Below are 21,343 nucleotides of genomic sequence, written 5' to 3'. Positions count from 1 at the left end.
ATGGAGAGAAAGAGGCACAGATCCGAGACTGCAATCCTAATCACACTTGCTAACGAGAAGCTCCACTAAATTGCATGGGGAATTACTTCCAAGCAAATGTGCACAGGTTTACACCGTCAGTGCTAAGTAGGAATATGATGATTCCTAGTGTCACATTATTTATTTGTTGTAATTAAATATATCCTAATAAGCTGTATTGTGGTTTGTTACACCTGCATATTCAAGGTGCAGATGGGATTCCAGATTGCACTACTCTTCCTGATTGCATGCCAACCACAACATTTTGTTTGCTCCTTATCAGCATTCTTTAGTCAACCTTTAATTGCTGGAAATTCTTAAAAAGATGAAAAGGTGGTGGGAAAGCCTTCCAAAGATTGCAATTTATTTTTAATGGCCTGCTGTCTGACTGCTAGAGGGATAAACAACATTACACAGAATGCAGCAGCCAACAGCTCCATTTCCAGAAAGTTATTAATAATTGTGAAGAGATCCAGTGACGTGCAGCAGAAAGTAGGCTCAGGCAGTTGGCATGGGAGGGGGGAATAGCAGTGATGGCAAATGCTTAAAACCTTTCCTTTGTTTTGGCAAAAGTGCTCATCTCTCTACATCTACTTGCAAGCTGGGAAATGCGGTAAAAATATTTGTTTACTTATTCAAGAATTATAGATGCATTAGCCACAATACTGAATCAGGCATGTGCCCTATGGCTCATAGGGCTGTCATCTGAGTGCAAGGCTCCCTTTCAGCTTCTAGGGGTACCAATGGGAAACTCAGGTCAAGGCACGAGGTGCAAACTGGATAGAGTTTTATTTTGTCTGGGTAGCATCAAACTTCTCTAGTCTAGCAGCTCTAGTGTGTTTGTGGAGCTTTCCAGGTTTATGTGTATTAATCTATGTCAAGGATGGGCAGGGACATTCGGTTGGCCCCCACCAAGGGCGCAGGCCCAGGGAGGCACACAAATTGTGCCCCTGGCTCAGAGTGGCTAGTAGCCCGCTCGCCGGCCCATCTGCATGCTCCCCAGGGTGATCCTACACTGCTCTGGGCAGCCCGATGAAGCATGCAGGTTCCTCTGGGCAACTTGGCAGAGGAATCTGGTCGCTGGTTTGGGCCAACGCAGCAGCCCCCCAGTGCCCCCTCCCCAGTTGGCTGGCGGCACTGTTAGAAATGTGAGCAGAGTGCTCAGGGAAGAAAGATGAGAGAGCAGGCAAGAGTTGCAGGAGGAAGAAAGAAGGGAGGGAGGGAGGGAGGGAGGGAGGGAGGGAGGGAGGGAGGGAGGAGAAAGGAAGGCAGCAAGTGGAGAGAGGCAATCAGGCAGGCAGGCAGATGGAAGAGGAGGAGGAGGGGCAGAGTGGAGCAGACCCTTATGACCATGGAGGAAGTCACTGGAGGAGCACGAAAGGCAACAAAAAGCAAAGTTTTTTTCCATTTTTGGTCCATAGTCTGTCCCAGCTTTGGAGGGGCCAATATGTCTTCTTGCCAAGGGCACAGGGGAGCCTAGGTACACCTCTGAAAGTGGGGAACATGTAACCCTCCAGATATTGTTGGACTACATCTCTCATCATCCCTTACCAATGGGTCACGCTGGCTTGAGCCAATGGAAGTTGGAGTTCACCAACTTCTGCGGTGCCACAGGTTCTCCACCCCTGATCTTTTTCTCATTCTCTTCCATGAGCCTGGGAATGTTCCATGGATGCCAGGGTGGTTCACAGTTAAATGAGTGGATTATTCCAGGGCATAATTATCAGGACAGCCCCTCCATGCAGAAGTTCTAAGAGCACATCAGAGCCCTCCTGGATTTGGATCGTGCCTTCATTAGAAGTTATAATTTATAATGAGTGTTACATCTACTTCTCAGGAGGCCTCTCCTTTGTTTCTGACTTAGCTAAAGCTTCAGAGTCCTGCTGTGTGTCGTGCTTTAAACACAGAGGCAATACGTTCAAGGTTCAGTCGCCAGCTTTTCCAGGTAGAGTTGAGAAAGACTCCTGACTGAAATCCTGGAAAGTCACTGGCCAGTTCCATCTTTCAGAAAAAGCAGGTACACAGGGCACCAATCAGGACTGGGGTCACAGAGAGGTTGGCTTAACTCTTTCCTGTACTCAGTTTTACCCACTGAAAATCCCCACCACTTGTTATTTCTTCCAGAGGTGCTGTTAGAATAACGTGTAGCTTACCCCCTCAGTCTGTATTAGCATCACAAAATGTAAGACGGGAAGTCGTCCTGACTGTGATCTGTCATGGTATCATCCTGAGAGATGCCCAAAAGATAAAATATGTGTTCAGGTGTTCATCTGAACATGTGTGAGCTAAAACTGGGGATGGGGGACAGAGGTATGCATACAAGCTCCACACCCCAGCATCCTGGTCCTCCTCTCTCAGTCCCCAGCAACAACTCCCATCAGCCCCAGACATTTGGGCGGGTGAAGGCTGACAGTTAAGGAAGTCGTGCATTTCTAAATAACCTATTCAACTGTCCCCAAAAACCCTTTGTGTGCTTGTATTTGAGGGATGCCATTGAAACCCCAAACTGTCTTATCTCACAGGAATGGCAGGTGCTCCACACTTCCACAGATCAAATCCTTCCACTTTAAGGATGACAGGGCTACTGGGCAAAAAAATATGACTCCAAACAGTCAAGAACAACACGGCTAGTGACCTCTTCTCTAAACAGTGCAGTGAAAAGCTGTGACAGAATAATGTGGGCACAGACAGGAAGGTGCCAAGACTGATTACACAATAACCCTATCATTATACATGTATGAACTTTATTCCCTTTCTTCATTCTGCAATACTTTACAGCAGTCACTTTCCACTTACTTACTTTCCACTTACTCCTTTCCCTTTGAAGGGAAAGGAGGTGAAGACTCTTCTTCATATACTACATACAGTGGTGCCTTGCAAGACGAAATTAATTCGTTCCACGAGTTTTGTTGTCTTGCGATTTTTTTCGTCTTGCGAAGCACGGTGTCGGGAAAGTTTTGGAAAAGCTTCAAAAATCACCAAAGTCTTTAAAAACCTCAAAAAAGGCTACCACACCGTGTTCTATGAGTTGCTCCTCGAAGTCAAGTCGCAACTGTATTAACGGTGTTAAGAAAAAGGAAACAAACTTGCAAGACGTTTCCGTCTTGCAAAGCAAGCCCATAGGGAAAATCGTCTTGTGAAGCGACTCAAAAAACCAAAAACCCTTTCGTCTAGCGAGTTTTTTGTCTTGTGAGGCATTCGTCTTGCGAGGTACCACTGTAGTAGGATTCAAATACTGTCTATTCTATTGTGGACCAAATGTCTTGAACAGTGTTATTACTGCATTTATTATTTTTTAGCCTCATTTTTCCTTTCAGGAGCTTAGGCTGGGTAGACAGGGTAGACAGACTTCAGACTTGTTAAATCTACTTTGCTTTTTATTAGAACCTCAAGTGTTTGAACAACATGTACTCTGTAACATTTGAGAAGTGGTCTCCCTCAGTTATGAGAAGGGCCATAGCTCAGTGGTAGAGCACAGGTCTTGCATGCAAAAGGTCCCAGGTTCAATTCCCAAGCATCTCCAGGTAGGATGGTGAAGGACCTCTTTTTGGAATCTTGTAGAGCTGTTATCACCATAAACCAGAGGTGGAAAGCCTATGACCCTCAATGGCTTGTTGGACTTCCAGCAGCCCACATGGCACAGTCTACATGGCCAATGTCTCAGGAAGATGGGAGCTGGGATTGATGGGAGTCCAACAACATCTGATGGACCACAGGTTAACTACCCCTGGGATGGGCAACGCTTAACTAGACGGCATCTCCCCATCTTTCACACCTCTCAGCTTTCTGAGCCATGGATCCATACTGATCAAATCAGTTACTAGACTGGGGAGCGATAACTGCTCCCTCAGCACACTGTCACAGCTTGTAGCAATATTGCAAGCCATTATAGGGCATTTCCATGCTGATATATTACAGTTAGCAAACAATAATGTTACATGATCATACATGTACATCAGGGATGGAGAACCTATGAACCTCCAGAGGTGGTTGGGCAACAGCTCCCATCATCCTCAGCCAGCTGATGGTCACAGGTGATGGGTGTTCGTTTGTTTGTATGTATGTATTATTATCACTATCTATGTATTACCTGCCCTCCACCCTAAGGTCCCACAGTGAGTTACAGCATTAAAACACACCTCACAATCATAAAAATGAATGTAGCCCAACAACACCTGGAGGGCCACAGATTCCCCACTCCTGATATACATAATGCACAGTAGTGACATAGGGTATACCAGGAGTAAAATGGGGGTGGAACAAGGTATTGTTCACCTATCCACTTTACAAATTGGTTTTTAACGAATAAGGACATGGCTATGTCTCTGTGCAGACCTACACAATGTAGTTGAAATATAACAACAACTTACAGGCAGTACAGTAAGGTGGATGATCTACTCCATTTGTCATGGAAACCACAGTGCAAGTCAATCCTTACTGAGTCACTGCAATGCAAATCTTTCAGAGTTAGAAACTATAAGGAGCTGCGGCCTTATATTGAGGCTCCTTACATATTAATCTACCTACAGTGTCATTGGGTGGGTGTAGATGCAGCCACCCCACTGCTGGGATCACCTACATCTGTTTCGAAATGGACACACTGCAATGAGCTTTTATTTTTGGCATGAATCCAGCTTCCCACGAAGCACTTCCTCAGAGCAAAAAATATGCAATACAGTGGTACCTCGGGTTAAGTACTTAATTCATTCCTGAAGTCCATTCTTAACCTGAAACTGTTCTTAACCTGAAGCACCACTTTAGATAATGGGGCCTCCTGCTGCCGCCGCGCCGCCGGAGCACGATTTCTGTTCTCATCCTGAAGCAAAGTTCTTAACCTGAGATACTATTTCTGGGTTAGCGGAGACTGTAACCTGAAGCATATGTAACCTGAAGCATATGTAACCCAAGGTACCACTGTATGTAGACTATGTAGAACCAAATAAGAAAACTGAGTCTCCATTGAGTAAAATGTTATGTGTATGCAACCCAAGTCAGACCATTGGTCCGTCTTCCCATCTACACTGAGTGGCAGTGCACTTTAGGATTTCAATTAAAGGCCTTCCTGGGGATGCCAAGGATTGAACTTGAGACCTTCTGCATGCAGTGCAGATGATCTACCACTGAGTCACAATCCCTCACCTCAAAGACTGAAAAACTGGGAAAAACATCACACAATCAGACTTCACCCCTGCCCCAGTGGGGTACACAAAGTACATTCACTATGTAGGCAAATTCTAAAACAAAGGTTTTGCACTTTCAAATAAATATAGGGATGTTTTGACCAGGCAAAGAAAATTTTGCGTGGAAACATTATTATTTTCTAGATCTAGCTTCAGCGTGATCCAGCTTTTCTATAATTTATGATGTTTGTTTAATCCAGAGTTTGAATCCAATGAAACAAAGGAAAGAACAGTTGCCAATTAAAAAATAATAAAGTACTGCTGAGAAACATCTTTAAATGTTCTTAGGATTCATGTCAAACTCTCAGAAAACTTGGACTGGAAATAGTGCAAGAAAGGAATTACTATGATTACTTTAGAAGCCTAACTGTAAGGGAAAACTGAATTTATTGAACATTAAAAAGACTAACAACTGAAAGACCAACAAATATGAATGTGGAAAAGTCTCAAGAGTTTTTCCCTGTAAGAAGTGGAGGAAGAAGGGGGGAAATTCCTTTTCTTTTCCAATTAAAAGCTTATTAACTTATTAGAGAATGTATGGGGATACTGTGGCCAGGATTCAATGTCTTGCACCACTAGTTCCATGCACTCGGTGGGACTTGGAGACTGGGTTCTTCTAACAACATCCCACTATGCCACATGGTAAATCACTTTGGAAACAGAAAGAACTTTCTAAAAAATATCAAAATTCAACTGAGCATACCCAAACCCCTGATGTGCCTAATGCTGCAGTTTGGATATGATTCCCTTTTGGATTTCTCTCTCTCATACATATATAGAGGGTGTGTGTGGGAGAGTTCTAAGATGTTTCCATCAGTAGAGAAATCAGTGTGGGTTGCCCTGAAATACTACCCAGTGAGTATCTCAATCTTGAGAGTTGATAGCTGATGTTTTTGCACTGCTACCATTGGTGTCTGGACAGCTATAGCACCACAAAATCAGGACCAAAAAACAATAACCAGAACTTTTGTAATATAAAAAGTTACAGGATTTCAGTAGGATTCATAGCCCACTGAAGGGTTGAACAAAACTTGTTGAATAAAAGCATTGTATGCTGATTTCTGCTGATGTTGAACTTTGATGCATCTCCAGGGGAAGGGAATTCCAAGACTGTTGAGAGGAAGATATCAAGAATGCCCAACAGAGCAATCCTATGCAGAATTCTTACTGAATTCAACAGGATGCTTGAGGAATTCATTTTCTGTGAATTCTGATAGCAGCTGGTCCGATCTGCGTATCCCAGAATAATGTGTGAATCAGAATGCAATTATCCTTGAGATTTGTGAATTAGTACATTGAAATATACTTGAAATTTGTGAATTAGTACATTGAAATATACTAAAGTACTCAGCTTTAAAAAAATATCCATAAGAAATACAATTCTCAAATGAAAGCCAAACCAGGACAGAACAGACTTAGTAGTTAGCAATTCAATTCAATTTGCATATCACTTCACACTGCCAGAGTGTGATTTACAGGGGCAACATACAAATATACAATAAAAATCCATTAAAACAAGACAAATATACTAAAAGTGGCAAGATGCAAAAGTGACACAGACCAGAAATAGATCAGTCTGTACCTACTCCAAAGTAGAGGTGTATACAGCCTCTGTGTCCTTGCTGTCCTGATTTGGCTTTTGGATGATTTAAAATAACTCAGTTGTATGCATCAGAGCCCAATGGTACTTTGGGTGAGTGCTCACAAAAGGCTCCAGTTGTGTGTCGAGACCCCGAGACCACCCCCTCACTGATGAATAAGACCCTGGCTGGCAGGTGAATGACATGGCTGGGAACCTCCGGGGGACGCGGGACTTCATCCCCTGCCCCCAGAGGGGAGTGGGTGGCCACGTGGTCCACTGCAACTCCTCCCCACTGGGATGTGGAGCGGATTTGTCAGGAGGCAGACTGAGGAGAGGTGTGAGAGAGTGACAGGAAACAAAAAAGGAAGAATACAACAAATGCCATAAAATATTTGGCTTTACTGTTCATTTCTGAACCAAAAACACGACAACTGGCTTCATCAGCTTCTAATTATGTTATCACAGTCCTTAATAAATCTGGCAATTCCCTTTTTGTGTCCAACACAGCATTTTTCTTGCCAAAGTATCATATTTGTTTTCTGGCAGCCTTCAGCTTTCCAGCCATGGAATTTGACCTAGGCTTGTAAACTCTGACGAGCTGGCAACACACTTGCCCTCTAGAGCATTATATTGGTCTAAAGCAATACATCATATCAGCTCCCACTCTCTTGTTGGCCTTTATCTCGAAAGAATCCTGAACACTATAAAAATTTCCGCCTCAGATCCCAGATCAATACTGCCCATAGGTTCTGCTTTTCACACCAGCACAGCTGGCTCCAGAAACTACTGTGTTGAGGATAGAGGCCATATCATGCGCTATGTAGACTTAATAGCTTCCCAACGGCAGCAACCTTAGAAAGAGGGCATAGTGCAGTGCAACTATGTGTGAGAGTAAACACTTTCCAAAGTACAGAGTTTACAGCAAGATTGGGAGAGTGAGAGATAAAAATAAAATAAAACAAAGATTAAGCAATTTGGGAAAGGGAAAAAACTGCTACTGGAAGCAGATTCCTCGAAGAGGAAAGTCTGTTGCCCTGTTTGATTGTGAGACATGTCTAGCAACCAAATTAAAAATTAACACAACCTGTTGATTTTATAACCTATTCTTCCGTAATGCGTGCAAAGATGTTGGCAAGGCTTTCTGTGAAAGACCAGGGTCATCCACGTGTTCCAAGATGGGCACCAACCTCAAACAAATATTAGAAGAGTCCCCTATATTCATTCATGAGATTTATGCCCTGCTTCCCAGGCAAAGCTCCCACACTTCACTGTCAGGAAGCATCAAGATTCTGCAAATCACCAAGAACAGCCATCTCCAACTTGGTGAGCTCCATATGTTATTGGACAACAACTCCCATCAACCCTGACTGTTGAGTCTGCTGCCTGGGTGGAAGGGAGTTGTAGTTGATAGCATCTGGAAGACCCTGGGTTAGGGTGGGCCAGCCATGGGGGTGTGGTGGTCCCAGAGGACCACTAATGAACAATTATTCAGAATTATGCTTGCCTCTACCTGGAGCTTGATTCCATGTCCTCCTAGAAATGCTAGGAAACAGGAAACACATGGGCCATAGATGATTTCATTCACATTGTTAATTGTTCTTAGTAGAGGACTTGGTGATGAAGCTTGATATCCCCTGGCATTCTGAAAGAGAATTAACTACAGTGGTGCCTCGCAAGACGAAATTAATCCGTTCCGCGAGTCTCTTCATCTTGTGGTTTTTTCGTCTTGCGAAGCGCGGCTATTAGCGGCTTAGCGGCTATTAACGGCTTAGCGGCTTTAAGAAAAAGGAAACAAACTCGCAAGAACTCGCAAGACATTTCGTCTTGCGAAGCAAGCCCATAGGGAAATTCGTCTTGCAGAACGACTCAAAAAACGGAAAACTCTTTCGTCTTGCGCGTTTTTCGTCTTGCGAGGTACCACTGTAATCAAGGCTGTAATTCAGTACTCACTTATTTGGAAGTAAGTCCCACCAAATTTAATGGGACTTACCTCTGAGTAGTGTATAGGATTGTGCTGTAAACCACTTTAAAATGTGTATCCTGCATTTCTTTCTGGAGGTGGGGGGAGCCAAAGCTGCTAAATAAGAGGCAACTAAAAACTACCACCACAAAGGTCAAAATTGTGGTGTATGAATAAGCAGCAGGTACAGCTGCAACTGAGAATACAATGCAGCAGTGTTAAGAAAACAAATTGACAACTAACCAAAGGAGGCAGGGAGGATTGCGGACCCTCTGTTTTTCAAAAGCCAAGTTATGGATCCCCTACTTTTGAAAATGTTTATACCTCTATGGTAGTTTCTATGTGAATGGTGCCTCGGATCCCCTGGGTGGGCTACAAGCAATCCCTGGGGTCCGTGGACCACCAATTGGGAATTCACCAACCTCATTCTGCCTTCACCCAGCCCTCACCTGCCTGCCTTCTTATTACATCTACTCCAGCCGTGGCACTGCTCAGGGTCCTTGCAGTATTCAGCAAGGAAGAGGATGGGGATAAAACTAGAACGAGTTTGTTCTGCTGTCATCGGCTCTGGCTTCAGTTACCATTGGCTCTCTGACTTCATTTACTGTTGGTCTCCCTGCCCTCCACCCTTCCAATCCCAGTGAGCATCAGCCACCACTAAAACCAATACAGTTGTACCTTGGATACTGAACGCCTTGCTACTTGAACGTTTTGGCTCCCAAACTCCGCAAACCCAGAAGTGAATGTTCTTTGGAACCTGAACATCCAATTTTGTGGCTTCTGCGGCTTCCGGTTGCGTGCAGGTAGCTCCTGCAGCCAATTGGAAGCCACGCCTTGGTTGGACAACTAAGGTACAACTGTAGTAGTAAACCAAAACAGAGCCCTTAGCAGAAAAGGCAGCAATAAGGGAATCCAGTCAGGTGACTTCTGAAAGCTTGGCCCAAAAGAGTGTTTGACAGTGCAAGCCTATACATTTCCACTGAGTTCAGTGGGGCTTACTCCCAGGTCTGTGGGGTAGAGATCTGCAGCCTTAGCATGCTGATAGATACTTTATATTCTCCTTGCAAACTCAGCATACATGCTCTCTTGTGATAACTCTCTTAGGATTTATGAGAACAAAATGTTTCACAGTAAGTTTTCTTTAAAAAAATCAGTGTTTAATGCAAATAAGTTCATTCAACATGTAAACATATGCTACATTTGGCAAAGAGAAACTGTTGCAAACACACTTGTTTTACAACTGTTATTGCTAAAATTTAAATGCAAGTTTAAAACAAAGCCCTCAGGAGGTGAAATCGAGAGTAGGCTTTTTAAAAAAAATTAAATGAGACTGAAGTGCTTCATCAAGAGTTTGCATCTTCGTTGGTGACATGACAAGTAGGGAATTTTTGTTCAAAGCAAGAATATAAAGTAGACAAGCAGAGCTTGCAACAAAACGTTGCCGGGCAAAGCGTTCCTCTTTCCAGGATACAGTGGACCTTGGGTTACAGACGCTTCAGGTTACAGACTCCGCTAACCCAGAAATAGTACCTCGGGTTAAGAAGGTCTCAAGTTCAATCCTTGGCATCCCTAGGAAAGCCTTTAATTGAAATCCTAAAGTGCACTGCCACTCAGTGTAGATGGCAAGACGGACTAATGGTCTGACTCGGGTTGCATACACATAACATTTTACTCAATGGAGACTCAGTTTTCTTATTTGGTTCTACATAGTCTACATACAATCTAGACATACAATGGTACCTTGGGTTACTTATGCTTCAGGTTACATATGCTTCAGGTTACAGTCTCCGCTAACCCAGAAATAGTATCTCAGGTTAAGAACTTTTCTTCAGGATGAGAACAGAAATCACACGACGGTGGTGCAGCGGCAGCAGGAGGCCCCCATTAGCTAAAATGGAACCTCAGGTTAAGAACAGTTTCAGGTTAAGAATGGACCTCTGGAATGAATTAAGTTCTTAACCCGAGGTACCACTGCACTACAATCTATGTCCCAGGAAAGAAGGAACTATGCTGCCTGCTGGGCTGAATCCTGAACTCTTCCGCCCCCAGCCAGTTACTTTGGAAGGCACCTGACAACACCATTTTTTATTTTATAATGGCCCATTTTTTATTTTATACCGTGGCTCCAAGGGAAGATCCTAGCTGATCCAAGTGGGACTGGATCAGCTGAGCGGCAGCAACTTCCAGTTCTGCTTGGTTGAACTCTATTCCAGAGTTCGCAACTGGAAACCCCAGAGTGTAGCTGATCCCAGCTGGCCCTACTATTAGATAGAGTGAATCGCCCACCTCAGGTGGTGGATGCTGAAGGGCAGGAAGCAACAGGAACAGAGCTATGAGAGCCACAGGGCCCTAGCTTACACCTGCAAAACTAGCCTGTTGCCCTCAGCTGCAGTGGAGAACTCTGCCTCTTGCTAGAATGTGGGAGTATCCTGTCCTTTACCTTAACCAGCAACATATCGTGGGCCGGCCCTGTCTCAGAAGAGATGGTTTAGAAGGAACCACGGTCAGAACTGTCACACAAAAAGACATTAATTATTTCAGGCACTCTGACAATTCTCTTAAATTCAACTAGTATGCTCCAGCAAACCATTTGAGCATAATGGCTATATTGTTTCAAAGGCAGCTGAATCACACTTACTAATAATTGCCTATGGGTACTCTGTGGGGTTTGCTTCTGAGTAAAACTACGAAGCACGTGTCTGCAAAGATTCTGAACATCTTGGTGTACTAATGCTCCATCAGAGATGCAATGCAGGAGTTTCCATTTCTGCTGTTAATGCCTTGAATTTGATCTATAAATCTGAACAGCAGGAAACATAGTCTGCAGAAGGAAATGGCTAGAAGGTACAAAAGTCAATACAGCATGTTGCAAACTTTCTCAAAACACTGGCTAGTCAGCATGCTGTATGACACACGAAGGCAATGGCCAAGCAGTCGTTTGTTGCACCAACAGTTAGCATGGATGCTGGAAAAGCAATGTCCCAGGACCTCTGTAATTCTGCTCTTTGTACTAGCACACGTACTGGTTGTGGGGAATGGACAACTATTGGGCTTCTTCTGCCCACTCAGCTGTAAATGCAAATTCTTTGATGAATACTGATTCTCCATTTTAAGTAGTGCAATCGAGGCTGGATTACTCATTATCCTAAGTACCGTATTTTTCCGGGTATAACAACAACCACAACAAAAAAATGGGGGGGATTGCCCAGAGTTATAGAGCTTTTGGGGGGCACCATGCCAATTGCTCCACAGCATACTGCCACCAATTACTCGTCCCACCTCTTCTATCCGTGTATAAGATGACCCGCAATTTTTGCCTATTATTTCTAAGGAAATAATGTCGCCTTACACACGGAAACATACGGTATACTGCAGAACAGGGATCCAGCAGTGTTAGCTGTTTGGTGGCTGTATCTATCCTGTTCTTTAGAAATACAGCTAATTAAATGGAATGATCAATTCAAGGTAATGCGTTTTCTGTGGCTTCTGAAGGCAAACTATCGGAATTATTTATTCATTTATTTTTGCAAGCTGGCACTGGAGAGTGGTGGTGTGGCAATGGCTAGCTCTAAGTAGAAAGCCCTGCTGGCTATTACAAGTCCCATGGGCTTTTCATTAGTAATTACTTGGACAAAAAAGAGTGCAAAATGTCACTAACAGCACAATTCTCTGCACATTTACTTGGAAGTGGTTCGCATTGTGTTCAATGGGGCATTCTCCCAAGTAAGTGTGCATAGGTTTGCAGCCAAAGTCTTTTCAAGATGTGATTTGAGCAAGGTTTTTTTAAAAAGCACACTGCTCCTATCTATGACAACTTAATCTAGGGCACATGCTAATGATGTAATATACTAAGATGTGCTCTTTGTGTTGTAATTTATCACCAAAGCCTGAAGAACACTTGCATGACACGGGTATCAGATTAGCTTGCATGGTACTCCTGATCCTTCAGACCATTTGCTCATGGGGCTTCCAGAGCACACTGACCACCAGTCAGTTAGAAAAGCATAGGGTGGTCAGTTACTGGTTGCCAAAAAAGAGGACAATGATTTGCATAAATTGTGGATGTGCACCTTTAAGGCCCCTGCACTCCCTTTTTTAAGATTCCACAGCCTTGCCATATACACTGGCAGGGGGTGCATGTATGGGGACGGGGAGGCAGATTGTCACACAAGCCTGGAGCTCATGCAGCGATTGGGCCAAAACTGGTCATGGTGCCATCGCATAATGGCAGTGCGGTCACCCCAGAACGCTCCAGGTAAATAGGATATTCAGGAGGGGAAACCTAATGAACCTAGGTATCAATAGAATTAATTTTACATTGCTTTTAGTGGAGTTACTTTGTAGTTGTTTTTCTTTCATTAACCATGTTCCAAGGTTCGTTCGTTCTTTCTTTCTTTCTTTCTTTCTTTCTTTCTTTCTTTCTTTCTTTTGCATTGCTTGCTTTATTATTACAATTATTTTATTATGATTATAACACAGTGGAAAAAATGATTCCTGAATGAGTGAAACTCAAGCATTCGTGTGTATAAAATCTATATGCGTTAAGGTGGCCACTGACACAACACCAAAAATTACGAACCGTGGTATCAAAAAAAAAGGCTAAAGAGGCAGAAATTTGCATAAAAACAAACATGCTAATTTATATGCATAGATGCAAATTTAGAAATAATGACTACAACTTAAATAGAAATACAACATCTCTCACCATAGTGGTGAACAAGACTGTGCCCAGGTGACCTGTGTGCCCTTTTTAGTCTGCTGTCCAGGTCTTAACTTTTGACCGACAACTTCAAGACCACTGCTGCTCCCTTTAAGGTTTTTTAGCTTTAAACCACACCTGGACAACCCTTCAAACAGAGAACTGTAAAGTAGGACACATAACTATTCCAATATATGGCCCTGTTTGCAGACATGCCTTGAACAGCCATGTGCCTACTGAACTCCAGCAAAGTTTTGGAGTTCAGCCAATATTTTTTAGCTACTGAATCCAGTAAAAAATATTATAGCAGTTGCTCTTGTGGGCCCACTCAGCTAATAATACTCTAATGTTAGTGTGTTGAGGCTTTGGCCATCTCAGACCCTCCCAGTGCCCTATTTTCCAGGGATTTCCCTGATTTAGCGAAGCCGTCCTGGTTTGTGATTTGATCCTGGAATGTCCCACTTTTCCTTCGGATTGTCCCTATTTTCATCAGAGAAATGTTGGAGGGTATGGAGTTATCCAACCCCCGAGCCGTCTGAAGGCAATCCTGTATAGGGAAGTTTTTTTAAGTGTTTAATGTTTTATGATGTTTTTATATATGTTGGAAGCTGCCCAGAATGGCAGGGGCAACCCAGTAAGATGTGTGGGGTATAAATAGTAAAATTATCATTATGGAATGGGACGTCCCTATTTTCATTGGAGAAATGTTGGAGGGTATGCCATCTTCTCTAACAATGACTGGTTTTTGTTATACTTAGGTAAACCTGCAGGGTATGGGGGCAATAGGCGTCCACCTCCCACCCGAGGAATAGTGGATGAATGTTGCTTCCAGAGCTGTGACCTGAGACAGCTGGAGATGTACTGCGCTCCTGTCAAACCACCTAAATCGGCAAGGTCTGTACGTGCTCAGCGCCACACTGATATGCCTAAAGCACAAAAGGTAGGCAGAATATGATCAACTGTAACCTCCCAATATGTTGCATTTGAGGATTTCCAGCACTGATGCAGAAGGATGTTCATGCATCATTAGTTCTTCATGCATTCATGCTCCTGGGAACTCACACAGATAACAAAATCCATTTATAATATTATTGAAGATTGTTGGGCATTGTTTTAGGGATTATTTTCACAGCAGCAGCACGGCCATAGTTTTTTGTTAACTTTTGTTTGTTCATTTTTTTATTTTAAAAAAGATGGTCAAGTACAAAGGGGGATAGGCCTCTTTCACCTTTTTATTGTTATATAGGTGAAATTTCACTTAATGCAGCTTGTCTGCCTCAAGGCTCAGAAGGCCTCAGCATGAGCAGGCCATGTGAAATAACTCAGTTTTACAGCAGAGATACGTGTGAGTATAACTTGTCAGGGGCCTGAACAATGCTTGGCCCAGAATGAGTCAGAACACTTTAAGGCTGGGGACATACAAAATCATTAGCAGCAGGTCCTGTTAGCTTGTTGGGGCCTTGACACTTGCTTTCTGGATACTATTGCAGAACACATATGGAATTTAAACAGTGTCATGAGAATACTAGTTAGGCCCTGTCGTAAAGGTAAAGGGGCCCCTGACCATTAGGTCCAGTCGTGACCAACTCTGGGGTTGCAGCGCTCATCTCGCTTTATTGGCCGAGGGAACCAGCATACAGCTTCTGGGTCATGTGGCCAGCTTGACTAAGCCGCTTCTGGCGAACCAGAGCAGCACACGGAAACGCCGTTTACCTTCCCGCCGGAGCAGTACCTATTTATCTACTTGCACTTTGATGTGCTTTCGAACTGCTAGGTTGGCAGTAGCAGGGACTGAGCAACGGGAGCTCCCCCCGTCACGGGGATTCGAACCGCCAACCTTCTGATCAGCAAGCCCTAGGCTCTGTGGTTTAGACCACAGCGCCACCCGCGTCCCTTTATAGACCTGTGTATATTCATAGAGTGCACCAGAGCATACCCAGCAGTTCCTTGTAGCTATGTATGACAAAGGAAGATCAATAGTGGTGGACAAGCTGCCTTTCAGAGAAGATGATTATTATTAATTATCATCAACAGCAACAACACTCCTGTGGAATCACTGCCAATTGAGATTAGATGGTCTGTGTCCCCCACCCCGCTTAATGTCAGGTGCTTGTCAAAGACTTTCCTATTTCAGCAGGCATTTTAAGGTGGATTTCTGATCATTTGTTTTCATTTAAGAAAATTTGTATAAAGCGTAACTGTAAATAAAACTTCCAAGCAGTTCACAAAGAATATAAGACATGCCATAGAACTGTCAGTAATTATCAGTGTTAAAAATGAGCATATAAAAAGTGAAATGAATAAAATCAACAGGTAAATGTATACGTTCTAAGCTAAGATTATAGTTGAAAACACACAACAGCTTTACATGTCTGACTAGGCTTGCCTAGATGAGCACTGGGAAAAAAATACAGAGAAAACACCTGCCCAGTGTCAATTCTTAATTTTAATTATTCTTACTGATTTTTAAAAACATTTTTTAATGTTTTAAAAACATTTATAAAACACCCCTCTTATAAATTCTTTCTTTTTTAAAAACTACAATCCAATGCACAATTATCCAAGTGAAATCTGTGGGTCTTACGTAAAAAAGTAATATTAAACAAAAGTTTAATGGTGGTTTTTTAATATTCTAGCCTTTGCCAAGTCTTAGGAACAAGGTGGCCTAGAATTCCAAATCAGTCAGATAAATGCATTGGCTTATTTAAACCATCTTTCCCAGGCTGATCAGGAGCCAGATGTGGACCATAAACCAGTTTGCCTCCTGCAAGAACAGACCACAGCCTGTCAAGAAAACTTAGAGTGATCAAACTGAGACAAATCATCCTATGGGAATGAGACCAAGCTCTCAGAGTGATTTTGTTCCATTGATATCATTGGCTGCATGGAAAAGTCTCATTAAGGCTGGGAGGATATTCAAACACAAACCAGATGCCTCCATTGATTTTAAATGATCTCAGCTGTTCAAGTTAGTCACAAAAGTTTGTCACTCAGACAAAAGTAGCATTTGTACACTGCACTGTCATTGCAGCCACTCCAGTGATAATCAAAGCACTGGTGCAAAGAAAAGGAATGTTATTTCTAGAGGTTAACACACCATCATCTCTCATGTTCAGAGAGAGGTTTCTAAATATAATATAGTTTGTGAGGGTGAATAACATTTTTTTTAAAAAAAATAAATTGTAAAGTGTGCTGAAAGGTCTCTATAAGTAAATATTTTCTTTCATTTTCAGGAAGTGCATTTGAAGAACACGAGTAGAGGAAACACAGGAAACAGGAACTACAGAATGTAAGAAAATATCATCCATAAAAGTGAAGAATGAATGTGCCATCTGCAGAATACTTTGCTGTAAATAAATTGTCAAACATTGGACAAAACACTAAAGTTCAATAAGCTTGATGAAATTTCCACTAATGGGCATTCTCCCAATGAACAATGCAAGTAAACATTCCAATAGAAATCAACTCAGTGCTAAAATGTTTCTGAGACTGGCAGATCGCTGTTCTAATTGTTCACCTGCTATAAATGTCCTACACACACACACATACATATATAGACACATACACAGAGAGACACAATGAATCCTGTGCCCCTCAAAAGCCACCAGATGTACAGGCCTTTGATGGATCCAATTGCACTAAATTAACTTATGAACCCTGCTGTTGGAGTCATTCACCAGCTTTGTCTAAGTGGGTTATGTTTTTTTTTGTTTTGTCTTTAATATTTGCACTTCCATACAAGCAACAGACTCTGTCTTGCAGTGTCTGATACCATTGTTTGTTTGCCCCTTTTATATTTGCACAGTTTGGCATTCCCAGTAGCAGCGACAGTAACACTTCAATTACACCAGTAGCATTCTGACAACATGTGAGTTGTATGCATTCACCCCAGTTAGGGATCCTTACATGGTTCAATATGCACACAGAGTTCCTGTGTAGAATGGAAGCACCATTTACTTTGATGGATAAAGTGGCTACACACATTACACTCTCAGTCACTGAAGTGAATGGGACTGACTGCATACACTTGAGCTCCACATGTGCATGAGAAACCCTTGTTTGCAACAAATTGCTGGATCAGGGTAACAGATTTTAAGACAAAGGCTCACCACCACAACACATGAAGATACAAATAGATACAACATGGACAATTGGGGTGTTGTTTTTTGTTGTTTAGAATCAGTTAAGAGCACACAAAAGGCTATCTTAAATCCTTGGTGATTTTTTCAGGTGATGAGTTATTTTGCCACACTATAAATAAAACGTCTTTTCCTCCATATAGTGCAGTATGTAAAAAATTTAGCATATCAATAACACACATATAATCAACATTATGTAAAACTGTTTCATAGTACAATGGTGCTATTTTGTAGCTTGTTTTATGGAAGGGTCTGGCAAAAACAGTAAGAGGTAAAAGCAAAATAACAGTGGAGTTGCGTGAGAACTAAGCCCAAGGTGAAAGGGAAGGAATTTGTAGGAAATACATGCATAATTTTAAAAAAGGCTTCCAAATAATTAAAAAAAATTAACTACCAATATCAAGTAATAACATTGCTATCCCATACTGATGAGGTTTTTGTCTGACTCTGTTTATCTAACTGAGTGGCAACATACAAACCAATGCATGATGCCACTCCAAAGAAACTGGCATCTTGTTCTTGGCTAGTGGCAATTTGGGAATTAGCTCTGAGTGACGTTGAAAAGATACAAATTATGGCTTGGCAACACGTGTACCCAACTGGTGCTTCCCTAGTGTGCCAGGTCCTTGGTGATTTCCCTAAGTTCTTCTAGGCTCTGGTTTATAACACTACTTTCTTATCACTGTAAACTAAATATCTGGGACATCATCAAGTAGACCTGAGCAATGCAACCAGAAGACTCTTGCTGTACTGTACCACTTAGGACTGCAGATGGGAGATTGCAGGTCTGAAATATTTGCCTGCATATAAAACTGCCTATATACAGAAAAATAGCAATAAGGAAAAATGATTTTAACCTCATTTTCTCCCTGACACGCTACTTTTTCGTTTGCAGGGTATTCCGTGCCCAGAGTATTTCCAAAATGATACTGTCCAGCAAGAACCTCACCATGTGATTCTGCTGATTATGTAACTTGAGTCCCAGGTGGTACTACCCTTCAACTCCCCCCCCCAAAAAAAAGATTGCAATGCCTACCTTGGTGCTCCGTAAGACTTTATTTAAACTGTGACATGAATAGGAACTCTAACTGGAGCCAAGGTGAGAAGCAAGCAACCCACAAATCATTTGACTCAGTAATGTTTTAGTAAGGACTACAGTGAGGAAACAAGCCAATAAATAAAATAACATCATGTAATTTTAGACTGTCCTAAAAACACTTGCATGCAATAAGTATGGTAACTGTGTGCAAATAAGCCTCACTTGCTTTCTCTGCACCCCTTCCTGGGAGAATGTCTCATTCAACTCAATGGGGCTGGGATTGCATTGTAATCCTGACCTGCCCATATCAACAAAGGCATTCAGTTCAATGGGACATAGAGAGGTTTACTTTCTGCATAGGATCATGCTGCATAAGCTCAGATTTAATGCAAAACAGGCTCAGATGTTGCAACAGTCTTGTGTTGGCCCTCTGAAAGGATATCAATTTTATTCGTACCTAGCAGTAATTTTTACATATCTTTGGATGGAGGCTGGAACCTATGAATGTATTTACATATGAAGTCTTCTGCTGTATTCAAGTATACTCCATTTTTACAAGCAAGAGATATACAAATGAAGGATTGGGGGGGGCAGGGGGGACCTGTAGCAATTTTGCTTTACCTTTTACTGATTTGGTCAGCTATGCCAAAGTGGTGCTATTGTTTTGTTTAAGAAAGTACTTGACTTAAAAAAAAAAACTATAAAAGAAAGTATATGCATATTTTAAAAAAAATAAATTGACAGATATATAGATTTTGCTTTTTAAAATAGAAACTTGCCTAGCCATAATTTTTCAACTTTTTGTCATTTAAAAAGGGGGGGATTTGGGACAGTACTTACATTTATAAAAAAAAATGAGAGAAAAATAAAATTGCCAAAATTAATACTAATGTTAGGTGTCACATTATCAGAACAGAAGTGTAGGGCTTACTAAGTACTGCTGCAGCTTAATTTCCATTTGTTTTGGTGGGATATACAGGGATACTGCTCTAACCCCATTGGGATGAATGAATGTTGCAATACAACAGTGCTTAATGGATTAAATCCGTAAGCCGCACTCAGAAGCTCCAGTGTGCCTGTGAGTGTTCCAGGGCACCCTATAAGCTCCCATTCTGTTTAATGAAGGGGACGACACTGTGCTTGTGACAGGATGCCTGTGTGGAACTTTGGGTCATGGCACAGTCCTCCACTCATTAAAAGCATCATGCATTCTTGCACAGGGGTAACATTGGGATTGTTTGTATGCAGTGGTTACATTGCCTTGGTGGAAATCACCTTTCACTTGATTTTCTTCAAATCCCCTTACCCACTTAAGTCCACCACCTCCTCCAGAGTTCCTCTGGAGCAGAATACAATATGGCACTTTCCACTAAGGCAAAGTCACCATATGGATATAATCCATTCTAATTACAGCAAATTACAAAAACCTTTCATCCTGGCCTTGGTTAAGACCAGAAGTCCAAATTATCATTCAAAGGGTGATAATCCCTGGAGTGTTTTCACACAACAAGAAAGACACACTTGAGCCTTACTCGCGCCTTCTGCATGCATGAATGAAGTCCTAAAACACAGAGTGCCATTAAAAAAAAATACTTTTTCTATCCATGGTTCCTGAACTACTAAATAATAATAATAATAATAATAATAATTTTATTTATACCCTCGTCCATGTGGCTGGGTTTCCCCAGCCTCTCTGGGCGGCTTACACTACATAAAAAATTGTAAAACATCAGACATTAAAAACTTCCCTAAACAGGGCTACCTTCAAATGTCTTCTAAAAGTCAGATAGTTGTTTATTTCCTTGATCGGAGGGCGTTAACAGGGAGGGTGCCACTACTGAGAAGGCCCCTTGCCTGGTTCCCTGTAACCTCACTTCTTGCAGTGAGGGAACCACCAGAAGTCCCTCGGCACTGGACCTCAGTGTCCAGGCTGAACGATGGAGGTGCATATGCTCCTTCAGGTATACTGGGCTGAGGCTGTTTAGGGCTTTAAAGGTCAGCACCAAAACTTTGAATTGTGCTCGGAAATGTACTGAGAGCCAATGTGGGTATTTCAAGACCATATGTCTCCGCAGCTACTCTCAGTCACCAGTATAGCTGCTGCATTCTGGATTAATTGTAGTTTCCGAGTCACCTTCAGAGGTAGCCCACACATAGAATGCATTGCAGTAGTCCAAGCAGGAGATAACCAGAGCATGTTAACCAGATAACCAGAGATAACCACTCTGGCAAGACAGTTCACAAGCAGGTAGTATCTCAACCTCCGTACCAGATGGAGCTGGGAGACAGCTGCCTTGGACACAGAATTGACCTGCACCTTCATGGATAGCTGTGAGTCCAAAATGACTCCCAGGTTGCACACCTGGTGCTTCAGGGGCACAGCTACCCCATTCAAGGTCCCCCACACCTGACCCCCCAAAACAGTACTTCTTTCTTGCCAGTGATTCATGCATAGAAGCCTACTTACATGTATGGATCTCCTTAGCTTGGTTGAGACAAAAGTGTACAGTGGTACCTCGGGTTCCAGAGGTTTGTACTTAACCTGAAACTGTTCTTAACCTGAAGCACCACTTTAGCTAATGGGGCCTCCTGCTGCTGCTGCGCTGCCGGAGCACGATTTCTGTTCTCATCCCAAAGCAAAGTTCTTAACCTGAAGCACTATTTCTGGGTTAGAGGAGTCTGTAACCTGAAGCGTTTGTAACCTGAAGCGTATGTAACCCGAGTGT

General features: G+C 42.5%; 1 protein-coding gene across 4 annotated transcripts in view; it reads left to right on the top strand.

Annotated features, from left to right (window-relative positions):
• IGF1 (insulin like growth factor 1) overlaps window positions 1-21,343 on the top strand; it is a 64,604-nt gene that overhangs the window by 36,690 nt on the left and 6,571 nt on the right. For 2 of the 4 annotated variants that reach the window (XM_083462113.1, XM_083462114.1), the window contains exons 3-4: window positions 14,198-14,379; window positions 16,673-18,452. In XM_083462113.1, coding sequence (XP_083318239.1) covers window positions 14,198-14,379; window positions 16,673-16,732 — 242 coding nt within the window. In that variant the 3' untranslated portion in view covers window positions 16,733-18,452. Of the gene's footprint in view, window positions 1-14,197; window positions 14,380-16,672; window positions 18,453-18,473; window positions 21,129-21,343 lie in introns of those variants that run through there. The other 2 variants (XM_083462111.1, XM_083462112.1) reach the window with 2 other exon arrangements.

This window comes from Podarcis liolepis (assembly GCF_965112155.1).
Source record: "Podarcis liolepis genome assembly, chromosome: 10".
Classification (NCBI taxonomy): Eukaryota; Metazoa; Chordata; class Lepidosauria; order Squamata; family Lacertidae; genus Podarcis; species Podarcis liolepis.
This window is presented reverse-complemented; position numbering and strand designations above follow the sequence as displayed.